The sequence below is a fragment of the Lissotriton helveticus genome, chromosome 9 (genome assembly GCF_964261635.1).
Source record: "Lissotriton helveticus chromosome 9, aLisHel1.1, whole genome shotgun sequence".
NCBI classification, from domain to species: Eukaryota; Metazoa; Chordata; class Amphibia; order Caudata; family Salamandridae; genus Lissotriton; species Lissotriton helveticus.
In genome coordinates, this window is record NC_136070.1 from 244908827 (window position 1) to 244933952 (window position 25126).

At 47.5% G+C, this 25126-nt stretch overlaps 1 protein-coding gene across 1 annotated transcript in view; it reads left to right on the plus strand.

Annotated features, from left to right (window-relative positions):
* CGRRF1 (cell growth regulator with ring finger domain 1) overlaps nucleotides 1-25126 on the plus strand; it is a 130106-nt gene that overhangs the window by 58297 nt on the left and 46683 nt on the right. The window contains exon 3 of the mRNA XM_078659836.1: nucleotides 18567-18744. Coding sequence (XP_078515962.1) covers nucleotides 18567-18744 — 178 coding nt within the window. The remainder of the gene's footprint in view (nucleotides 1-18566; nucleotides 18745-25126) is intronic.

Consider the following 25126-nt stretch of genomic DNA (forward strand, 5'->3'; position numbering starts at 1 on the left):
CTGTCCCAGTGCATGATGGGAACAGGGCAAACCAAACTACAAAAGCCAATTCTTACACTGGGAAGGAAACAAGCTTCCGGGGACCGGTTTCTGGCATTACAGCCGTCTTCGGCCCGGCTTGCTTGAATCCTGATGGTGCAATGAGCAAGGGACTCATGTCTGAGTATACCCTTCCACGCTTAGGGTGGACAAAATTATTTACAACAAGGGGTGGTGAGGGACAGAGTCTCTGAATTAAGCAGAATACTCTCACCCAGTCAAGAGATCAGGGCTAGATCCAACACCGTTTTTTAGCTCATTGCACCATCCCAGTTTCAGAACCTGGCTGTATGCAAATTAGTCTGTTCCTGTCCCAGTGCATGATGGGAACAGGGCAAACCAAACTACAAAAGCCAATTCTTACACTGGGAAGGAAACAAGCTTCCGGGGACCGGTTTCTGGCATTACAGCCGTCTTCGGCCCGGCTTGCTTGAATCCTGATGGTGCAATGAGCAAGGGACTCATGTCTGAGTATACCCTTCCACGCTTAGGGTGGACAAAATTATTTACAACAAGGGGTGGTGAGGGACAGAGTCTCTGAATTAAGCAGAATACTCTCACCCAGTCAAGAGATCAGGGCTAGATCCAACACCGTTTTTTAGCTCATTGCACCATCCCAGTTTCAGAACCTGGCTGTATGCAAATTAGTCTGTTCCTGTCCCAGTGCATGATGGGAACAGGGCAAACCAAACTACAAAAGCCAATTCTTACACTGGGAAGGAAACAAGCTTCCGGGGACCGGTTTCTGGCATTACAGCCGTCTTCGGCCCGGCTTGCTTGAATCCTGATGGTGCAATGAGCAAGGGACTCATGTCTGAGTATACCCTTCCACGCTTAGGGTGGACAAAATTATTTACAACAAGGGGTGGTGAGGGACAGAGTCTCTGAATTAAGCAGAATACTCTCACCCAGTCAAGAGATCAGGGCTAGATCCAACACCGTTTTTTAGCTCATTGCACCATCCCAGTTTCAGAACCTGGCTGTATGCAAATTAGTCTGTTCCTGTCCCAGTGCATGATGGGAACAGGGCAAACCAAACTACAAAAGCCAATTCTTACACTGGGAAGGAAACAAGCTTCCGGGGACCGGTTTCTGGCATTACAGCCGTCTTCGGCCCGGCTTGCCTGAATCCTGATGGTGCAATGAGCAAGGGACTCATGTCTGAGTATACCCTTCCACGCTTAGGGTGGACAAAATTATTTACAACAAGGGGTGGTGAGGGACAGAGTCTCTGAATTAAGCAGAATACTCTCACCCAGTCAAGAGATCAGGGCTAGATCCAACACCGTTTTTTAGCTCATTGCACCATCCCAGTTTCAGAACCTGGCTGTATGCAAATTAGTCTGTTCCTGTCCCAGTGCATGATGGGAACAGGGCAAACCAAACTACAAAAGCCAATTCTTACACTGGGAAGGAAACAAGCTTCCGGGGACCGGTTTCTGGCATTACAGCCGTCTTCGGCCCGGCTTGCTTGAATCCTGATGGTGCAATGAGCAAGGGACTCATGTCTGAGTATACCCTTCCACGCTTAGGGTGGACAAAATTATTTACAACAAGGGGTGGTGAGGGACAGAGTCTCTGAATTAAGCAGAATACTCTCACCCAGTCAAGAGATCAGGGCTAGATCCAACACCGTTTTTTAGCTCATTGCACCATCCCAGTTTCAGAACCTGGCTGTATGCAAATTAGTCTGTTCCTGTCCCAGTGCATGATGGGAACAGGGCAAACCAAACTACAAAAGCCAATTCTTACACTGGGAAGGAAACAAGCTTCCGGGGACCGGTTTCTGGCATTACAGCCGTCTTCGGCCCGGCTTGCTTGAATCCTGATGGTGCAATGAGCAAGGGACTCATGTCTGAGTATACCCTTCCACGCTTAGGGTGGACAAAATTATTTACAACAAGGGGTGGTGAGGGACAGAGTCTCTGAATTAAGAAGAATACTCTCACCCAGTCAAGAGATCAGGGCTAGATCCAACACCGTTTTTTAGCTCATTGCACCATCCCAGTTTCAGAACCTGGCTGTATGCAAATTAGTCTGTTCCTGTCCCAGTGCATGATGGGAACAGGGCAAACCAAACTACAAAAGCCAATTCTTACACTGGGAAGGAAACAAGCTTCCGGGGACCGGTTTCTGGCATTACAGCCGTCTCCACCCCCCCCAGCCACCGGGGCCACCACCTTGAGCAGGACGCCCCCAGAGACCAGGGGCCCAGGGACGGGAGCTGACCCCAACCAGTCAGACGTAGCCAATAGGACGGCACGGGGTAGCCAGGAGAAGCAGCCCACCTCAACTCCACCAGGGCCCCCCACAGGAGGACGAAATGGGGGGGGCAAAGTTTGGTCACCCCGGCCGACACCTGACTCAGTGGCCGATCTACCCCACTCACCGTCCATGAAGTCCAGGTGGTCCCACGGCAGCCACTCCACTCCACCAGCCAGATCCCGTAGAGGGGTGAAACACAGCAGTCCCTCGTGTCCTCAGGGGGTGATGTGCAGCCCTCTCTGTCACGGTTGTAGTTGCAGGTGATCCAGCGCTCCTAATGAAAAACTGTCTCACAAACGCTACCTATCACCTCAATACTCACCATTAATCATGAATCACTTATAAAGGCCCATAACACTAAAGTGACAATTTTGAGCGACTGAATCTGGTGGCCTGATTAATAAAATCTATTCACATATTATCTACAAAATTATATACAACTGCAGTTTTATCTGTTTTCACCATGGTTTTAAACATCACATATCATTAATCAAGCCACTAAGGCGAATGAATCAACTGATGGTAACTAGATCATGAATAAACAAGACCAGCTTGTCATTTCAAATCTAATTTTTATTAATTTTATTTATCAAAAGAGAAAAGCATATTCGTTTAAGAATCTTTATTTTATAAACAATCAAGAAAGCAGCATTTTAGTGAGGAAATGAATTAAAAAACCGACATTTTTAAAGCAAGCTCAGAAACATGTATTATCAACAAATAACAGTCTCCATTCCCTAAATCTATTTCCCTGTCTGATTCTCACTCCACCTAGAAAGGAAAAATCATTTAAAGTCTGCTGTCCTTACATGCGCCAAAAGTCCGACAGCATGTCACGTCAATCAGGAATCAGAAAGAAGAGAGTTTTTTCTCCGCTCCAAGTGTCGGGTTTTATACCTTTCTTTCTAACTAAACTATCTACATTTTGCATACTTTTCGAGGAAATCCACGCTTTCCATTGGTTGACCTGTGTCAGTCCACTATTAAGTCGTCACCAATTCTTAACCAAGTTCAGGCTTCACATAAGCCCTATTGTCTCTCACTTCCACGTCTTTCGGCTTCCTCAAGATTGATACTTTTCCCGAGTCTTGAACAAATCACTTCCTAGCCTTGGCAGACATAACAAGTTCCTGTCCTTGAGCCTTTCTCCGAGTGCACGTTTAACTCAGCTGAAGAACTGCTTTTCCAAATTATGTGATGATCATGCAGTAAAAGTCTTCACAGCTGCGCATGTGCAAGTAATCGCTCTGGACAAGCTGAACCACCATTAGGCCTCACTTCGGAAACTATTATTAAACAAACACAAGACATCAATTAATTAAAGAATTGAACCCCATTCTGTAACCCACCCCCTTTGCTAAATAATCCTGTTAATTATGTTACCTGGCTGAAGCACAAATAAGCAGCATTATATCTACCTTTCCTTTTAAGATCTGCAGGAACTCTTTTATGCATTTTGTCACAAAAAGACATAACATAAGCACACAAAATAAGCACATGCCATTAGTTAAACAACCGCATTTAATACTGACAAAGTCAATAGACAAGGTTAGTTTATTATTTTTCTTCTTTTGCGTTTGCAACATAAAGCACATTAGTTGTCCCACGTGTACTGATGGATGTATTCTTTAAACTAAGTTGATTAGTAAATTCACCATAAGCATTTTAGTTCAATTATGATTATAGGAGATTAACTTCGCAAGTTTTTTTTTTTTTTTTTAATTCTTTTTATTGTTGCATCAGTAGTATCACCGCTAAGGAAAAAGGTAGACAGACGGTAGGGTGTCAACATTCCGCCCTATCCGCCAGGAACGCAACTTTTCTCAGTAGTTACATCATATCATACCCTGCAGTAATAGCTTCGTATTCAAACTAGCAAGAGTAAGAACAAGTAAACCAAAACCCAACAGAATCCCCGGAACAGCCGCCCGCCAACCCTCCACACCCCCCCCACCCCTTGGTCCCCACCCTCTCTCGACGTGTCTCATCCGACAATCACGCACACAAGAACAGGTATTAATGTAGTCACATAACACTCAGGAGTCCCCACTGTGCACACCATCTCATCCAGGTGTTCCCCTCCCACATTTTACTAGTCCACAGGGTCTCAATCTAGCCCATGGAATTGTCTCCATTTAGCCCATATTTTCCTGAATTTTTTGGGGCAGCCCCGTGCACGATAAGTAACTCTCTCCGCCGCCATGTACAGATCCAACCCCCTCCGCCATTCTTCCATGTTCGGTTTTTCGGGCGCTCCCCAGCATCTTGCGATGTCTCTTTTTGCCACTACTAAGGCCAGTACCAGAAAGATAGTCAAGGGGCGGGGCAGGTCTACATCTGTGATCGTACCCAACAATGCCAGTCTAGGGTCACGTGGTAAGGCCACCTCCAATACATCCTCCAGTTCCCGGAACACCTCCTCCCAGTATTCTTGAATTATATCACACCCCCACAGTGTATGGAAGAAATCACCTGTGTGTCGATGGCATCTAAGGCATGTTGTGTCTGGTATCCTACCCATTTTAAAGAGTCGTACCCTGTCAAAGTAAGATCTGTGCAGTATTTTAAATTGTATGAGGCGGAGTCTGGACTTAATAGCTACCTCACGGGGGTGCATGAGGGCGAGTTCCCAGTCTAGATCCTCCATGTCCCCCATATCCGCCTCCCATCTATCTCGTAGGGCTTGCAGGTCACCCAGCATATTGTTGGTTAGAGTCTTATACGTTAAGGATATCGCCCCACCCTGTATCTGTTCCTGCAGCAGTCTACCCTCCAGTGGTGCGTACTCTGGGAGATCTGCCAGTACAATGTTTTGTGCGCTCCAGGCATGTTTCAGTTGTAAATATTTGTAGTACTGAGTGTTGTGTAGGCCAAATTCTGCTCTGAGTGCCGGAAAGGTCTTTAATTCCCCTTTTGCAATCACGTCCCCTACCGTGGAGATGCCTATGTCATCCCACCTCCTAAAACCTTTCAGTTTATTCAGTTCTCCTAGCCACTTGCAGTACCACAGTGGTGTCTGACGAGTGATCCCCTTGTCCCAACCCATTCTTTTCGTTGCCCTACGCCACGCTGTCAACGTTATCTTAGTGGCGGGAAGGAAGTGCTGGCCTACCGCTTCCCCATAGAGGTAATGCAATATAGATTTGCGTGACCATTGAGACCTTTCCAGCGCATAGGTGGGGTGATCGGCCGCCGCATGGAGCCACTCGTTGATCGGGGCGAGGTGTTCCGCCCAATAATACGCCTCCAGGTTGGGAAGCGAGATACCCCCGCTATATTGGTGGCGCTGCAACGTGGTGAGGGCCACACGAGGTTGTTTTCCCAGCCACAGGAAGGCGCGCAGGTCCGCATGAATTTTAGTCAGAGTCGCCAATGGCAGGGGATAATACTCATTCTGGAGTGCATAGAGAAACTTGGGTAGTAGGACCATTTTATATAGTGCGGCACGGCCCAATAGGGTGAGCGGGAGTTGCCTCCATCTGTCCATTTCTGACCTTGCTTCTACCATTATCCTAGCCACGTTTGCAGTGTAGGAGCGTGTCCTATCTAGCGTTATATATACGCCCAGGTATTGGAAGCCGTCTGTCGTATGAATAAGCTGTCTCGGAAGGCACTCATGACGCTCCTTGCCTTGTGGGTCATAAAGGACCGATTTGTGCCAATTGATCGTGTGTCCCGCCCTCGCCCCGAATTCGCCTAGCTCCCCGAACAGTGCTGGAATTGTCCTGCTTGGGTCGGTCACGAACAATAGTACGTCGTCGGCATACAAAGATATTTTTTCCTGTGTGCCGTCAATAGTATCCCACCTAAAACCTCCGATATCCTGATTCTGTCTAATCCGTGTCGCTAAAATCTCAATCGTAAGGGTAAACAGGAGGGGGGATAATGGGCAGCCCTGGCGCGTACCCCTACCAATGGGGAACTCACGGGACAACCTTCCATTGATCCGCACTCTCGCCTTCGGGTTGGAGTACAGGAGCCGGACCCACTGCATGTATTTGGGACCAATCCCAAAACGTCGGAGGGTCTCCATCAGAAAGGGCCAGTGGACTGCATCAAATGCCTTCTCCGCGTCCAATGAGAGGAACCAGTGGGGTTCACTTCTCTCACGGACCTCCTGTAGCCAGTTGTGAGTGCGACGGAGATTCAATTTGGTCGCCCTATCCGGAAGGAAACCGGACTGGTCCATATGCACCAACTCCGTGATTACCTGTCGCAACCGTCGAGCCAGGATAGTGGCCAGTACTTTTGTCTCCGTATTTAGGAGGGAGATTGGGCGGTAGGAGGAGCAGTCGTTTTTGGGTTTGCCCTCTTTGTAGATTGGGATAATAGTGGCCAAGACCAGGTCCGGAGGAAAACTCCCTGCATGGTATGCGTCCGTGAAGAGGTTCTTCACGTGTCGTTGCAACAGATCCGCCGTACGTTTAAAAAATTCTGCCGGGAAGCCATTGGGCCCGGGAGTCTTCCCCGGTTTCAACGCCGTCACAGCTTCAGAGATTTCGTCCAGCGTCAGATCCGCCTCCAGAGCTGCAGTAGCCTCCGCGGATAACGTCGGCAACTCCATACCACTTAAGTAGCGATGGGCGTCCTCACAGTCGCCCAGGTCCCTAGCTCTGTAGAAGTCCTCGTAATAGGTCGCGAAGGCCTCGGCTATGTCCCTATCCGTGTTAACCTGCCTGTTCCCCGGTAACGAGATCATATCCACCCATCTCGCCGCAGTTTCCCTCCTACTCAGCCAGGCTAAAAGTTTGCCCGACTTGTCACCGACATCATACAGTCGATGCCACGTCGCCAGTGCCTGAGTGCGCGCCTCATCCGTGACTAATTCCCTGTAACGTCTCTGTGCGTCAATCAATTTCCTGAGGCGGGCCTCTCCCTTCTGTTGGTGATACTCCGTTTCTAAATTTAAAATGGAGACCTCTTCACTCTCTACCTGACCCTGGCGCGACCTCCTAGCTTCTCCCAGCCTAGTTTGAATGCGGTCTCTCAGGACTGGTTTCATAGCCTCCCAGAGGGTAACACCAGAGTCCACCGAACCCTCATTTTCGGCCATGTACACCCGTATGTCTGCACGCACGCCCTTAAGTATTTCCGGGGTTTGGACGTCCCATGCCGCTAATCGCCATTGTGACTGCCTCACCCCTCTGTCTCGTCCCACCTGCACTAATAGGGGGGAGTGGTCGGAGATCCCCCGCGCCTTGTACTCTGCCAGGTCTCCAACCGTGATATCCTGCCTAGACATAAAAACATAATCCAACCTGGAGAAGACCTTGTGTGCCCCGGAGTAAAAGGAATAGGCTACTTGTGTTGGATGGAGCCAACGCCATACGTCGGTGAGGCCGAGGGTATTCATCTGCCGGGCTAGGGCAGTTTTGGATCCCAGTGGGTGTGAAGTCCCCGACCTATCTTGTGTGGTGCACATGACATCATTAAAGTCCCCCCCCATTACTTGAGTTGTGTCAGCCGTGTCCAGTAGGATATTAGCAACCGCCTTCAGTGTGGGAGCCTGTAGCTTGGGAGGAGCGTACACTGATATTATCGTGAACCTACGTCTTTTCCACAACCCCTGGACTCCCGCATATGTGCCCTGAGGGTCTAGCCAAGTGCGTGTAATCGTGAACGGCGCCGATTTTTTTATAAGGATCGCCACCCCCCTGGAGTCTGCCGTGTATCCCGCATGTGCCAGGACAGTATATCTTCCCCGCGCAATAAATGCGCACTGGTTCCCTCTAAGGTGCGTTTCCTGGAGTAGGATGACGTCTGGTGTCAGTCGTCTGAGGTACGCATTAACTAAACCTCTTTTAATTTTCGACCCCAGGCCGTTCACATTCCAGCTTAGCACCGTGAACCCTGTGTCACCCGTGGGTGTAGCGTCTAGTGTACTTGCCATTGTGTTGCTCTGAACCTTCCCTGGGTGGGACCGTGACTTAGGGATGTCATCAACTGTGGGCTGGCGTGTCTCTGCTGTTCCTGAACGGGTTCCCCCCTCCCCCCCATAACCTTTGTAGACCCCAACCGGGGGAAAAAATTCTCCCGGACTCGTTGCTGCTGTAGTTTGTCAAACTTCCCCCCTCCCTCCCCAACACTCTCAACAACCCCAACGTGGGGTAACATGGTAGCAAAGCCCCAATCCGCTCCCCCCACCCCACCTCCCTCCCCTTCCAGTTGCATCCCCATCCGGGTCTCAACTATCCATGGGAGTAGGCCTGTCGCCCTCCCACACATCCCACCCTCAATAAACCGCAATCAGTGCTAAAAGCACAAAGAACAGTACTAGGGGGGTGCCAACTTGCTTGCTCTGCCTCGCCGAGCCGTCATCTCTTCCCCTTCCCAGTGCAGCATAGTTCACGAATGTGAGTCTTGTGTGTCCATCTGTCCCTCACGACCTGTAGAGTCTTGCTCCAACTGCTGGATTTCTTTGGCCAGAGGGTGCAGCGAATCACTCCTGGCGTCATCCTCCTCCCCTTCGGATGCCCGGCCCTCCGATTCCTCCATTACTTCTTCTTCAGAACGGATTCCATTTCGCAGGCTACCAGACCTCGAGCCTGCAACAGAGTCAGTACCCGGTGACGCGGACCTGCCTCGCCTCCTGCCCTGCTGGTCGCTTGTCCTGTATGGCGTTTGCGGTGTCTTGCGCTGTGTCTTCCGCAGTCTCCGTCGTTGCGGCTTCGGCCTCTCCCATTGCGGTTTGTCCCGTAGTGACCGGTCTAGCACTGCCCGGCCCGCCGCCTCCCTACTATTCAGGATAGGTCGCTCCTCCAGCCATTGCCACGCGTCGTCTGGGTGTGCAAAGAAGATGGATTTGTCCTGATAGATGACCTTAAGCTTGGCCGGGAAGAGGAGCATATACTGGATGTTGAGGGACCTCAGCTTTGCTTTTACAGCGTCAAAGGAGCGGCGTTGTTTAGAAACTTCTTGGCTGTAATCCGGGAAGATCATTATGGTGGTGTTTTCAAAGCGGATCTCGCCCAGTGTCCTGGCTTCACGCAATATCAGATCTCGATCGGCAAAGTTCAGAAACCGGGCTATGACCGGTCGTGGTCTCGCCCCCTCCGGTGGTTTGGCCAGGAGCGCCCTGTGCGCCCTTTCTATGAGAAAACACGGGGAAAACCGCGCCGTAGGGAAGGTCTTTTTGAGCCAGTCGAGAAGGAAGGCGACCATACTCCTTTCCTCAACCCCTTCTCTAAAGCCCACGAATCGCAGGTTATTCCGCCTTGACCTGTTTTCGGCATCATCCACCTTCCACAAGAGTTGACGGTGTGAGGCCTGGAGCTCTGCCATGTCCTTCCTCAGCTCAGAGACCGACTTCTCATTTTCCGTCAACCTCGTCTCGGTCTCAGAGACCCTGTCGGTCAAGTTTCGAAAGTCCTGGCGCAGCAGCATAACCTCGGACCCGACCTCCCCGATTTTGGTTTCCAAGGCCGCTCGTGAAGCTTGGATGTCCGTTCTAGACGCCCGTATGGCCTCCATCAGCATGTCCGTGTCATTGCGTGCGCCTGCTTGCATGGGCCGTTGCTCCACCGCTGGTCGCGGAGCCGCGAAATCATCTATTAGGCCCTGCCGCTTGGTCTTGGGTATCGGTGTATTCTTGCCCATAGCTGCGTTGTCAAGAGGCCAGGGGCTTCTGGGATGAACCTGCCTCCCTGCCTCCCTCCGCGGTATCGCTGGGCTCGGCCGTGCGCCGGGAACAGAGGCCGAGTCAAGTAGTGCCTCGAACACGCAATGCCCTTGGGTGGCCCCCAATTGATATCCTGAAAGTCTCTGGGCCAGGGGCCCGCGTACACTCCCTGTGCTCCTCACCGCCTCAGTCCCGGGCCGCCACTCAGAAGGGCAGTAGTGCGGCGCTGTGTACGGAGGGCTCGTGGTGACGCCCCGTCTCTACTGTTCCAGAGCGGGCCACCTGGTCACTAGGGCGGCAGGGACCAGCCCCCTCCCCCCCCGGCAGGCCTTCGCGGCCGACCGCGAGTCAAGCGCCGCTCCGCAGCACACAGTTAGCGTGCGGCCGCCATGTTGGTGAAGGCGGGCGCCGCTTCAGGGGCCGACCCCGGTCTTCTCGTCAGGCAGATACTGAGCTCCTCACCTCGGTGCAGGCCCCCCCTCCGCTCCGCTCCTGGGCCCGCAGCAGGTCACAGACTCCCTCCGGCCGCGGTAGCAGTGTGGGGGACCCCGCCGTCACAGTCCCGGAGCCTCCACGCCGGCCGCCATATTGGATAAGGCGGTCGGTGGTCGTTTCTATCCCGCCTCTAATGTCCGTCGGAGGTGGTATGCAGCCGTCCGCCCGGCCGCCAAGCATCCAGCGGAGCCTCCCCGGGCCTGCGGCAGCGTGGCGAGGGGCCGCCGGTTCTCAATGAGCGCCTTTCTCTATCGGAGCACCGGGGCCGCCATCTCGCTCTCCTTGAGGCAGCAGAGCCTCCGTTTCACCCGGTGCCCTGGCAGGGATCGCCTTCGTTGCAGCTCTGCAATGAACCGTATCAGGTGCCCGGGCTTCAGCTCCCTGCTGCTGCGGCGTTCCTGGGTCTTGGGGGATCAGGTAAGTCGGATATTTAGTTGGCTCGGCCGGAGCTCTGTGCCGGCACGTCTAGTCGGCCATGCTGCTGGCCACCTAACTTCGCAAGTTTGAACAAAATAGTGTTCTGCACCTTGCTTCATCACAGGCCTCACAGGACGGCCCAGACGAGCTCCGACTCCCCTGGCCGACTCACCAGGCAGTCAGATCGGCAACAGGGCCAGGCGGGGGGGCGGCAGGCAGGTGCACCGCTGTTCAGCGGTACCAGCCGAGGCGCGGCAGGCCCCCGCAGTCACAGCCACACAGTGCAGTGGGGCACCGGCCCTGGCCACTGCGGGCGGCAGCGCTGACCCCCCGCGGCCACCCCACGTCGTCCCTGCCCCAGGAAGTCCCCGTAAACTTCTCCGCCAAGGCTCCGGTGGTGCGCCTGACAGACACGCCACCGCCGCCAGGCAAGGGATGTCCGCTTAGGTGCAGTGAGCTGCCGGAGCCGCCATTTTGGAGAGCTGGGGTCCGGCTGGGAGAGAAGACCGCTCCCGGGACAGAGGCGTCCGATCCAGGAGGGGTCGGAGCAGAGCGGACAGTGTGGCGAGTCGAGATCCTCTGCTGGAGAAGGTAGGGTGCAGCTGAGGACGGGCGGATGCCAGGCGGATGACAGAGGGGTCCAGAGCACTCTTAGAGTGCGTCTGCCATCTTGACGCCTCAGGGCACCACAACCTTTGTAATTAACAATTGTTTGCATCAAATAAGACACTTTGAAGAGGTAAAGTACCACCCATGGGCCACGATCTTTCATGATTAACATTTGATGAAACTTCCCAAGCAGGCTTAGCAGTGGGAGAAGAACCGGAAATAACATATATCTCCATTATACGGAGTTCATAGGCACTGTTAAAATCCATGTACAATGTATGAGTTAAGTTCTGCATAACACCAAGGAAACATTATTGTGGCCATTATGTGAAGGGGTGGTGTCACTAACGCTGTCGTTAGAGCTAATCTAATTCATATATGGAATTCCATAACAAATCTTGAGCAAGTGCACCTTTTCAAATGTAAATCCGAAAATAGTTCAACAAAATCCAAATCTTTATGAAGTATGTAAGATCGAGATGGTTTTTGTACGTGAACATGGGATTGAGGATTCTCAAGTGTTTGCTAAAATAATAATGAAAAAAACAGGAACAAGTTGATTTAGAGGTGGAGCTGACAGGCTAGGGTAATGTCATCAAAGCTTTATTTCGATATACAAGATATCATAAAAGCACATACAAAGTTTAAAAGAAAAACCGCAATTCATAAATCTTACATTTTGCAAAGTTGATTACAGTAAAAACATTCATGTTACAATAAATAATTTAAGAGGCATATTAAACATTAGCAGCTTTGTGGATGTTAAAAATTTATTAAAACCGAGTCATCTCATAGCTTTTGCTCTAATTATCCAAACCCAGCTCAGAAATTTGGCAACCCCACACACTAAGCTTGTACTAGTGTCAGCCTTGAGTATTCTAAGTGCTACGGAATGATTCCTGGTTCCGAGCAATAAACACGCGGGTTTTAGCCATTTCTGTCTCGGTTTTACATAGGCTGGGCATGCAAAAAAGACGTGAGCGATACTTTCAGTGACGCCTTCACAAATTGGGCAGTCAGGTGGGGTTTGGTACAGGGGCTTCCACTTACAGGTGTAATCGTGTATGGGTAGGTTTCCCAGCCTGAACTAAATGAATAGGGATCTATCCCTTGGTTTTTTGATAAAATCCAAGTAAGGCTCCAAACGAGGCTTGGGTTTGTGCTGTTTAAACTCTTCGGTCAGCCTTCCTTGGTTTAGGTCCCTTGAATCTCGCTCGTCCACCCAGTTCCAGTAAACTCGCTTAATTTCAGGCTTAGATAAGGGAACTCCAAGCTCCCAATCGATTGGCAAGCCAGTGTCGTTTAGAAGCTTCTTAATGTTACGGATCCAGCTGATTTTATGGGAGCCATTAAGATTCATGACCTCTTTCAAACCATCTAGATACTTAGAGAGCTCTGGGGTCCGCCATAGCCTAGCCCAATATAAAAGAGGTCGTAGCCTGGCTAGGTCCCGAATGGAGCGGCGACCCAGATCACTCAGTAATGGTTTGATGGGGGTACCCATTGGGAGGGATACCAGCTCTCTAAGGAACTTATTCTCGGAAGTGATAAGACCGCTAATGCAATCGAAACCCCACAACTCTGCACCATAAAGGGCACTGCCCACAGCTTTTGCAGCGTATATATCCAGGGCAGGGGCAACGGGCTTAGAGGTGGACATACGGTGTTCTCGCCCCAAAGCAACAGCCACCCTTTTATGATACAGAAGCATTTTATCAATATGGGGCTGCCACTTCAAGTTTTGTGAAATTCTAATTCCCAGGTAGTCAAATTCTTTTACACGCTCCAATGGTTCTCCATCAAGAAAGAGGGTGGACCTGGAGGACTTACTAGGATTGAAATAGAGGAGCTTAGTTTTCGAGGTGTTAATGACAAGGCCCCTAAGTTCACAAAACAAACAGAAGCGGTTCAGCAACTTTTGCAGGCCCACGGGGGTTTTCGAGACCAACAGTGTGTTGTCTGCAAAAAGTAAGGTGGGCACTTTATCGCCCGCCAGGACCGGAGCATCTGCATTTATTTCAAGCAGAAAAGAGACCACACCATTCACGAACAAAGAAAAAAGTGTTGGGGCTAACACGCACCCCTGGCGTACCCCTCGGTTCACAGGAATCCTATAGGTTTTTTGCCCTTGGGAGCCCCATCTAATACGGGCATAGGTACCATCGTGCATGCGTGCCAAAAGGTTTAAGATTGGTGGGGGAATCCCCATCTCCTCCAATATAGTCCACAGGCGGTCTCGGGGAACCAGGTCAAAGGCGGTCTTTAAGTCAATAAATGCCAAATAAAGACCGCCTTTGCCAATGGTAACCACCTTCCAGTGAAGGAGTAACAACCTAAACGTTTGGTCAGTTGTACCTGTGCATGCCCTAAAGCCTGCCTGATAAGGGGAAATGATCTTATGCTCCTCTGCCCACGAGAGGATCCTCCCGAGGAGAACCCTGCCCACCAATTTCTGTCCAGCGTCTATTAGACTAATTGGACGATAGTTGGCAGGATTCTCCCTAGGACCCTTCTTGTAGATAGGAATCACCTCGGCCGCCTTCCAAGAATTAGGAACCGGTGAGCCTGCCAGCAATGCGTTTATTAGGGTAGCAAAATACGTTGCCCAACCATCAGGATTAGCTTTGAAAAGGTCGCCTGGCACACCGTCCTTTCCTGGGGCTTTGGCAAATACTATTTTGGCTATTGCAGCAAGAACCTCTTTATTATTAACTCTAGTGGATGCGAGCCGCCGGGAACCATCATCCAGAGCACTGCTCAAATGCCCAGGGACTCCTGGCATTTCATTCCCACCGTAGAGTTTAAAAAAATGTTCAAACCATTCCCTGCCAATAATATGATTTGGAATTTGGTTCGAATCGCAACCAGTCGATTTTCTGACTAGTGACCAAAACAAATTACCATTCTTGTTTTGGCTTGCGTCTGAGATTTTCCCAATGGGACTCTTCCCAAGCCCTTTTAGCGGCTGTAATTGCCTTTCTATAGGACAATCTGGCCGAACGTACAGATACTGGATTAGAAGATTTGATGGCAGAAATTAAATCGGTTTTCCTCCTTCTACAATTACTATCAAACCAGTCCTGAGGTGGTTTGGTAGTTGCCAGACTCTTCTTGGCTGGGACCGTAAACAACTTTCCAATCTGATCCATGGTGGCAGTATAGATATCTTCTACCTCTGCTGACCCAGCCGCCTCATCACAAGCTACAGATAGCCTTGCTGACTGCTCGGCAAGAATTCCATCAAGCTTACTCAGTCTAGACTCATCCAGACAGAACTTAGGCCACTTGAGAAATCTATTACAATTAGATGGAATAAATTGCTTGGTTATTAGCCCCCGCTATTTGAAAGTATACGCTCCCTTCTGTGCCATGGATCTAGCAATGTGAGGGACAGGGGGTTATGGTCACTCTCCACCGATGGTATAATGACCATATCCACTACTGACTTCCAGGTCCTCCTATCTATCATTATGTAGTCAATCCTACTCTCACACGACACTCTATTGTAGGTGTTGGCTCCCTGAGCATCGGAGCTAGTACGGACATTGGCAGCTCTTAGACCTGTTTCGATCATTAAACCATCTAATTGGAGGACTACAGGAGACCATCTCCGCACGGGCTTGAGGGTTAGAGACGGGACGCCCCATTGTGCATCGTCCTCGTGCACGCCAAGAATGTCCTCTACTGCCAAGGGTTCGAATGAGCAGTTAAAGTCCCCAGCGACCAAAACTAAGGATTCAGGAGCACACAGCCTCAGCAAGTCAGATAAAATGTCGATTGTGGGCGATTTGGCCCCCCTGGGTACCTCTTGCATATACATTAAAGAATTCCCAAGCGGGGGCACCATTTATACCCTCAATGGAGAGCCTCATAATGTCCGGACAGGAGGGGGTCTGATGTGTGATCTTGAGGTTAAGATCAACCCTTACCCACATTATGAGCCCACCAGAAGGACGACCACGTCCAACCGAGGTAGCGGGTACACAAAAGCAAGAAAATCCCTGCATATGCAGCGGTTCCAAACTCCATGTCTCCTGAAACATGCAAATGTCAAACCCATTAATAAAGCCAATCCAATCAGATAACAAAAGCTTGCTTCGAAGACCTGCCACATTCCATGAAACAATTTTAAGATTGCTAACATTATCCCTACTAAGGACTAAGACACTTGCAGTTTCACCCATAGCCGGGTTGGCATTGGTGTTTATAATACCCCCAGAGTCCGGGGCTATGTCAGTGGATTTTATACCCGCTGACTGTTGCAATACAGGTAGCTCTAAGGAATGATCATCCGGGGGGGAAGAAGAAATACTTATTTCGCTTGCGATATCATCGGGTCAATCGGCTAGGGTAATGGGCAAAGAAGGTGGCAGATGTTGGGCATCAGTAGTTGTAGGCTGATAACCAATGTCCTTGCAGCTTTAGCTGGTCGACATGATTGTAGATCTACAATCATCCTTTCTCATTAAATGCCTCAGCCTTTTCTTTTTCTTGTTCACCCTGTCATTAGGGTACTTTGTGTCTGCAGTTTTGTTCCTTATGCAGATAAAAACTGCACAGGCATACCAGTTTTGACCAAAGCTTCTTCCATTGTGGGACTTTCGGTTTTCACTGGACTCTTTGAACAGCCTTCTCAGTAGTAGACTATGTTGATGTTTTATAAGGTATGTTTGCAACTTTAAGATTCCTCTACTGTTCCCATGGCTGGTTTAAAGTCTTATGATGGAACAGGAAAGTTTTCCGGAAATTCAGGCTTACTTCTTGAAGGTTGCACTTACTCTATTGACAGTTAATATATCTCTTCCTATTTGGAGGGATAGGTCTCCGCATCCCCCTCTTTGACAACTGAGTAGGAGGGATTGTCCAGGCTTCATTTTGCAAGCAGGATATTTGAGTCTGAGGGTGTCAGATTCTTACTTCGAATTTACTCATTTTGTGGCAACAAGGGTAAGCCAACAGGTTCCGGAGTGTATAGCAAAGCATCTGATGATCGCTGTGTCAACAACCAGAGCTTCACTCCCTGGTCAATTGGAGCACTGAATATTGAACAACTGAAACTAGAGCTGGGCACCAATGTTTAGGTGCCAGACTCAAAATCAAATCAAATCAAATGTCTTTATTTAGATATAACACAGATATCTTTAAAAGAAGAATAAAAAAAATTCACATTATAATCCAAATGTTAAAAAAGTACAAAGACAGACTCATTTTGTGGGCAGAATGTAAGAAGACCTCGAAGAAGTAGCAATAAACAAGAGTAATGCAGCCAACTTCACTCATTTCTGTAGTTCTTGCTTCAGGATGAGGCTATGTCAGACTTTAAGATGACTTACCAAAGTTAGGTGGGGCCTGAAGAGACACTATTCACTATTGGTTTGCGATGTTGCCCATTTGGAAAAGGACTACTTCTACTTGTCACTGACAAGTTGGTGAAGTATTTAGGTGTCTAATTAACTACACAAATCAATATATTTATACGGCGCTCATTTTCCAGTCTTACTGTTGGACATAAAGAAGTGTGTGCTTCAGTGGAGATTTCTTTATTTATAATGGCTAGACAGAATCTCCGCAGTGAAGATGAAAATTCTGTATAGACTTTGTGTGTTTTTTCGGTTTCACAAGTGCATTTTGAAAATGGACTTTAGCTGGAACTCCAGAGCGGCACCATTGCATTTTCTAAATGTTCCCAGAGGAGTCCAAAAGTATTAGACACACATGGATCAAGTCACAGCCAGTAATAAACCACTATGGGATTTGATTTGGCTGCCTGACAGACAAAGACTGCAGATCCTGAAATATAGTAGCTTTACAAACACTCCTCTGTAGGTCTTGGAAACTTTGATTACCACAAGGGGCTGATCATTTCTCTTTCCCACAACCTCAAATTCACTATACCATGAGGTCTACCCCGCTGAGGACAGGATGGCATGCAAACATTGGAAAGATTTGAACTGCTGCACAACACTGGACTTCTTATTAAGTTCTTATTGGGCAGCAAAACGGATTTTCGAAATTGCATGGTAAAAGATTTTGCTAACACAACTGCATCTGTGGGAGCTACAGCAGTGACGCAGAGAATTCTCTATAAGAACATGATTACCATCTTTGCATGTACCAAAGAGCTATTAGTAGTCTAAGAGTTTTGTCTGCTGGTACACACTTTTCTAAGAGGCTACAGATGGAGATACATGGAAAGATGGGATTAAACACTTGGGGCGGGGAAGTATGGGATTTACGGGAAGATCTTTAGAGGGAGATCACAAGTCATGGTTTCAAACAGAATAGTACCTTAAAATGACACGTTGTTATTTGAACCCCGACGACTTATAGAAGATGTTCCCAGGGACCCCGGATACATGCTGGAAACAATATGGAGATGTTGGTACAACAAGCCTCAATTGTTTGTCATGTATTTGGTTGGAAGCATATTGGAAGGAAATGTTGGCAGCCATTAACTATGTAGATTTCCCTATACCTGATGACCCTAATAAAGAAGGTGTGAGTCTCCAGCTCATGCATTGGAGGATATCGCCTGCAAATTACAGTTTCTATTACTACTGACAGCCAAAATGGTTATAGCACAACATTGGAATATTGCCTCAGATTCAAGATTGCATTTGAGACACCCAAATCTCGGGATGACTAAGACCTTGGAGAGGTCTGCCAATACAGACAATTTCTGGCTGTCTGGTGTCCTGTGCTGTTCTAAATGGAGAGTGAATGTATAGACCTGACGTGTCCTGACTGGTTAAACATCTTGTCACTGTGAAGAGGGGTCATCCTTCTTGCATTTTATTTGGTATTCTGAGGGTTTCCATGTCCTTTATAGGATGTTTCTTTGTTGTTTTTATGGGAATGAATCATGGAGACTGGGGGCTGTACGTTTGTTACCACAAGCTTGTACTACTCACAGATTTGTACCTGTGGGATTTCTACCTTATTGAATTGCTTTGGGTTTCACCATGGCTTTTTAATTACAAAAAAATACCACTGTAGGTGAAATATACCACATACCTTTACAATTTTTGTTGCCTGATTTATTCAACCTTGTTGCTCAATTTGGTCCTCTTGATGCATACTTTTAGTGACCCTGACTGCAATTATATGGTCTGTTATTTCACAGGTGGTATATCATTGAAACTTGATTGTCTTGAGAAGTGCATCCTCACATGTTACTGGGGGTGTAGTGTTCAAAAACTTCAAGAAACTCTGCAGAAACATGTTTACTGCTTTCGGATCCGGGTGCCACAGAACTTGGAGGAGGCTTTGGACAGTGAATATCTTTATCGAGCTCAACATACGTATCCTTTGATTTTACTATGAAGTAAATTAGAAATGGTAAAGAGGATTATGTGTGCAATCAGAGTACCTGTATTCTTGCATGTGCACAACCAGTTAACATAGTTATTTTTACTAATATTTATCCACTATAACCCTTCTTTTGAACTTCCCCTGATTTTGAAGATGATTTATGATATTGCTTTACTATTGCAATGAGTGTCGAAGTTATCCTTAGATTATATAGCACTGACTCTCACCATGCAGGGTATGTGGTAGCGTTGGCCACCCCATAGTAAGGTCACTGGATAAATCCATATCACCATAGACCCCAACATCCCATGGCAATTTCCTTTTAAAACCAGTGTGACTTAGAACTTTAGTCTAGCTGGTTGAACTGAGGTGAACGGGAGACAGATTCTTCAATGGTCAATGCTTAATTTGTGAAAGAATGAGTGCCAGTGCTCAAAGGTTTGCTCGTAAGCCTGTTACCAGTGCCATTAAACATGGGTGCCCCATACCAAGGCTGCATAATCTTTATTCCACCTCATGCCTCTTTATACAACTACCAGACATTCACTTCCCCTTTATCTTGCTCTTTTTAAGTTCCTGCTTTCTCCCTTCATGGTGTTTTTCCATCCTTTTCTTCCTCTGTCTTTCTGATTTGTGTTTCTTTTTTTCTTCTCTTGCTCACTGTAAGTGCACATGTCGGTTTGGTCGGCCATCTTAGGACGGCCAAATCAACATGCGCACTTAGGTTTCTCCAACCCAGCTGTGTTTCACAGCCGGTTGTAGAAACGGCACAGACTTCCCTGTGCTGAGCGAGCGTCGAACCAGCCTGATCAGGCCAATCCTGACGCTGCTTTCTTGCTTCGAAATAGCAGGAGAGCAGCATCTCGATTGGATGGGGAGTCTGTGATGGTTTCCAGGGACTACTAAGAGCAGAGAAGCACCGAGGCATGAGGCGTCCGGCAGCATCAGGTAAGTATTTATTTATTTATTTATTTATTTATTTATTTATTTATTTATGATTAATCCATCCCCCCACTGCCCCACCACTGTATATTGTCAGCAGCTGCGACGGCATTATGGCATGATCAAAAGTAACAAATATTGATCAAATCAGCGCATTATAAATGATTAACACTATTCCACTTTTAAAAAAGCATTGAGCATTTTTTACATGATGTTGCTATAGGAAGTTCAACAAATAAGAAACATTTCTAAACAACCAGTGGTAGATTGCTAAACCCATCAATAGAACTACAACGGAAGAAGCTTCAGAATCTGCAACATTTGGAACACAAAGAAAGTTAATTCACAATACATACACACTAGGAAAAATCCATTACATAAGCCTGTATTTGCTTTTGCAGAGCACGTGGGGAGAGAAGATGTGCAAAGGAACAAGATGCGAGGGGAAGAGACGGCAGTGAGCAACAGACAGCTTCCATATTAAATACAATGCGTTTTTGACAAAATGTGGCCTAACTAAATAAAATAATAAACACACTCAGTGGCATAGCTAGATCTACTGCCACCCATGGCGGATCCTAAGTTTGCCGCCTGGTGCAGGTAAGAGCGGGGTGGTGTCCGACAGCCGACTTGTTCGGAAGGAGGATGGGGTGTCTGGCAGCCGACAGGCGACTTGTTCTCGGGGGTTGGGGGATGATGGTAGTTGACAGGCACAACTTGCTCACCTCCGCCGCCCCCTAACCAGTGCCCCGGCCCCCCCCGCTACGCCACTGAACACACTTGTATCCTCTAATTTAAATTTGCTTCAGCTGAAATCATGTTAATTTATCATTTACACACTAAATTAGTGAAAAATATAGTTATTCATCAACATTATTTTTTACACAAAATATAAACCCAGGAAAACCGTTCATACAGCTACTTTAGACTTGACTTTCAGGGCAGTTGTACACTGATCCAGAAAAAACAATTTTTCACCAAAATTCACAATCCTGCACTGGCTGCTAGTGGAAGCCAAAGACACATTTAAATCCTTGACTCTGGTCCACAAATTCATCTTTGATTACCTTGGAAAAGAGATTAAAACTCTGTCCTCCTCAATTATTTTAAGAACTCTCCAACTTTGCCTACAACAAAAATTGTTCGGATGTGACCATTCTTTTTCATCATAGGCATGCAAAGGGTTGTACATTATGTCAGACCAAATCAAAGTTGAAAACGGATGCGTGTTTTGCCAGGATAGCAAAGGAATTAGACGTGCAGTATCTCCTCCGCCTCGGCCTTCATCCAGCTCATGCACTACATGGGGTGTACTGCATTGCTTGGGGGTTGCAAAAAGTAGAGGGACATGGTGAAATCCCAGTAGGTCACGACGAGAGAATGGATATTGCTGATCCTGTTTGGCCCCGTCTCCTGGAAAGACGCAATGGCGTACCCAAGATAGTGGCTGTGAAGCAGTCAAGTTAGTCGTGTCCCTATGTGTGGGGGGCGGATACTTGGGGCTGACTGAGCCAAAAACACCAAAGCAAACCTATTGGGGCAAAGCACCTTGTGTGTGCTCATCTGTTTTGTAGGAAGAGATTATCCCCGCAGAGCCGGTACTCTAGGCCAGAGGGTGTGGCACTGCAGAGCACCTTGAATAACAAGAGAAATTCCCCTACGGCCTTAAGCTTTCATGTTTGACATTGTTCAAGATACATTCAAAATAGAAAGAAACTTGTAAATCAGCACAGGTACTCGAATTTTATATCATTTTCTTTGTTTTATTCATTTTTGTATAAAGACTTATTATTTTCTTTTTTGTTGAGTATTTTCATCTTATCATAAATATTCTTTTAAATTTATCAACATTTTAAAAAAAAACACAATTCATTATTCACATGTCTAAGATCAGACAAGTTATTTACATAGACCCTGATAACCACACGCCCAACAGCAACCATACATACCACATCACATACTCTACTCAGCATACAATACATCCACTCATTTCTGCGATTGAGGTAGTCCATATGGTACAAGTGACTTAATACGCCAGGTCAATGCGTTTCGGTGGGTTAATACCACCTTCCTCAGGACCAACAGAGTTTATCTTCTTATACTTGTGGATACAGGGTATCTTGTATATTAGAGGGCTTTCAGTGGACAAAACTTTAACGTTGCTCGAAGTCACCACCGCATATGATAACTAAATTGGCCAGAGTGCCCTTGTCTCATATGAGAACTGCGCAATGTTTGAGGATCAAATACAGAAAGTGCTAGTGGTATTCCTTGCATTAAAGCCAACCGGCATGACCGTTATAGTATGGAGCCTCTGATCCTATATTAACGTCTTCACGGGTTTACAGGAGCGTTGTGGCTTCTTCCGATAGTAATCTAAAGTTATCTGTTTAGTTGTTAGCCAATGACCTTCCTAGAGGATTTCGTTTTTCACGTATATTTATTTGTGTGCATTACTGTGTCACTTCCGGTCCCAGTTGATAGCGCTGGCATGGTTCCTGTCACAGGAATGCGAGAATGGCGCTCGGCAGCCAGAAGGCAGCAGCCCCTTCCAGCTCAGCTACCTCAAGCCAAGCCGCCGACAGAGATTTATGCAAACTCGAAGCATCCTCCTTTATGACAAGGGGCCTTCCTGCCAATGCATCTTCTCTTGTGAAGTGGCTACGGTTGCAATTCCAATTGCGTGGGGGAGTTACTCACAAAAAGCTACTTGGCAGACATGTTGCACCGTGACCGGAGCGGAGAGCCTGGAGCCGGATTCACGGAAATGTCCATAATAGAAGGTGCAGGTTAGGCACCATTTCCTCACCCAAGGTGTTAAACAGGAAGGGCAACCAAAGCCGTGGGGCTCAATGCTTGAGCCTCCCTCGATGCTGGTGGAGCTACCGTACTCACCAGTGTGCGCGCCCCTCCCCAGAGGGTATGAGTTTGAGTGGTTGCTGTTGGGCGTGTGGTTATCAGGGTCTATGTAAATAACTTGTCTGATCTTAGACATGTGAATAATGAATTGTGTTTGTTTTTTAAAAATGTTGATAAACTTAAAAGAATATTTATGATAAGATGAAAATCCTCAACAAAAAAGAAAATAATAAGTCTTTATACAAAAATGAATAAAACAAAGAAAATGATATAAAAATCGAGTATCTGTGCTGATTTACAAGTTTCTTTCTATTTTGAATGTATCTTGAACAATGTCAAACATGAAAGCTTAAGGCCGTAGGGGAATTTCTCTTGTTATTGTTGATACTGTCCTCTCTTTTCCCTGGCCAAAAGAATATTGTAGAGGGGGGTCCCATTTTTTTGCTACTGCAGAGTATCTTGGCCTGAAGCTGAAGAAGCCCGGGGTTAGCAGGAAGGACCGCCAGCATAGGTGCTCCTCTGCGGAAGTAGAAGCATGATTTGGAGCCAAGAGCTACTGAGGGACACTTTGCCTGGGCCGTGAATTCTGGGTCATGTGACCACATAGGGGGGCCCAACACTGAGGAGGAACAGCACGATATGTATGTGAGAGTGAAGGGTGACTTGGGCACCCCATGTAGAAAGACTGGGGCCCATGGCAGAGCAGTGGGAGTGCTAGCCGTGTGCGTCTTTGACGTAAAGCAGTACGGCCTCATCTAAAATTCTGCAGACACTGTTGGTCAGCAGGCAGGGAAAAAGAAATAAGCGCTGGCTGTTGTTGGGGGCCCTGAACACTATGAAGGACCCTTGATTGTGAAATGCAGCCCCTTGGACGAGGATCCGTGACACACTTATGGATAACTTGCTATTCTGAAAATGCAGCTGTTAGTACTCAGAACAAATAGAGCAGTGATGTCTCTACTGGATTGAAATGCTTGGTCTACCAGAGGAGGAATAAGGCGGGCTGGATGTCAACCATACAATTGTGAGTGCAGAGAGCAAGAATACATTCTGGCTTATTAGAGACGCAGAGGGATGAGCACTTGAGCAGCATGAAAAACAAGTCATTTTTTAAACCTTCCAATCACTTTATGCTCACGGGCAAGAAGAATGAGTGAGATAAACATTTTTGTTTGACCATATACAATTCTGTTCCTTGCAAGGGAAGGTATGGAAGCTCTTGAGGCACCAGTTAATAGGGTGGTGACACTCACAGCCCTTAAAAGTATGAGTCCCAACAAGATGGCAGGCCATGATGTGCTTCACACGGGCTTTTAAAAAATTGTTGTTCCTACAGACAGGCACAAAATTACTAAGACCTTTAATTTGTTAGTGGAGTGTATGGGTGTAACGCAATCAAGATACATCACTTTAGTACCCGAGGTGGACAGAGACTTTGAGGAATGTACATTGTCGAGGCCAATTACCCTTCTGAATACAGGTATTAAAATCTTCACTAACATTCGGGCTAATAGATTTGATGTTCTAGTTCCCTTTTCTATTTGAGATTAAGGGGAGGATCAAGCAATAACAGCACACCTAGTGGACAAAGCTATGAGAAGAACATCCCAGAGATTTTGATGTCCCTTGATGCAGAGAAGGCATTTGATTGCAAGAGCTGGTCCTATCTTGGTAGGAATGGGTCCTTATATTAGCATGGGATGTTACTAGTTATGTGGCTCCAAATGGTGGCATTAGAGTTAATGGCAGGTAGTAAGATAGCTTTCTGTTAGTATGGGAGATGTGGCAGGGATGGCCACTGTTCCCACTCTGTTATTTGTCTTGGCTATGGAACCGCTGGTGGTAACAACCCGAAACCACCTGCACATGGATGGGTTCAAATTTAGGCAAGAAAACTCTAGGGCTGGGTTGCAGCTAACTGGCCTCAATTACATAGTGAAATTTGAGAAGATCTCAGGTGCTCGTATCTCGGCTAGGCCGTATCCCTGTCCTGAAGGTAAATGGCCTATCCCACTTAATATATCGGTTCCAAACTTTGCTTGTTGGAACTGATTGAACTTCAGGGCAAGCTGATTACATTTGGATGGGCAGGCTGTATGGCACAATTCAATACGAAATATCTGGTAACCCACAGGTAGTGAATTATCTGGCATGTCTGGACTTCTCTAAATACTAGGTAGGTCACTATGGGACCTTGTATGGCTGGTCACAAGTCATAAGCAAGGAAACGCATACCTGGCACCACCATTGAAATCTGTTCTGGAGGTTCTAAATAGTGTAGTGGTTAGGGGATGACTGAAATCCTTCCTGTCAATTGATCCACCTATTCATGACAATCCCAACATCTCACCTACAATGAAGGGGGAGGCCTTCAGAAATTGGAAGAGCAGGGAATATCCACAGCACTCTGACTTATTCCATCAAGGCCAGTTTAAGTCTTTTTAAAAGCACAAATCTATTTTAGGGGGTAGCATAATTTGATAGAATGTAATACTTACAGTTACACCACTAGGGGTCTACCCATCCAACAAGGAAGGTGCAACCACACCTCAGACCAAGTTTGAATCATTC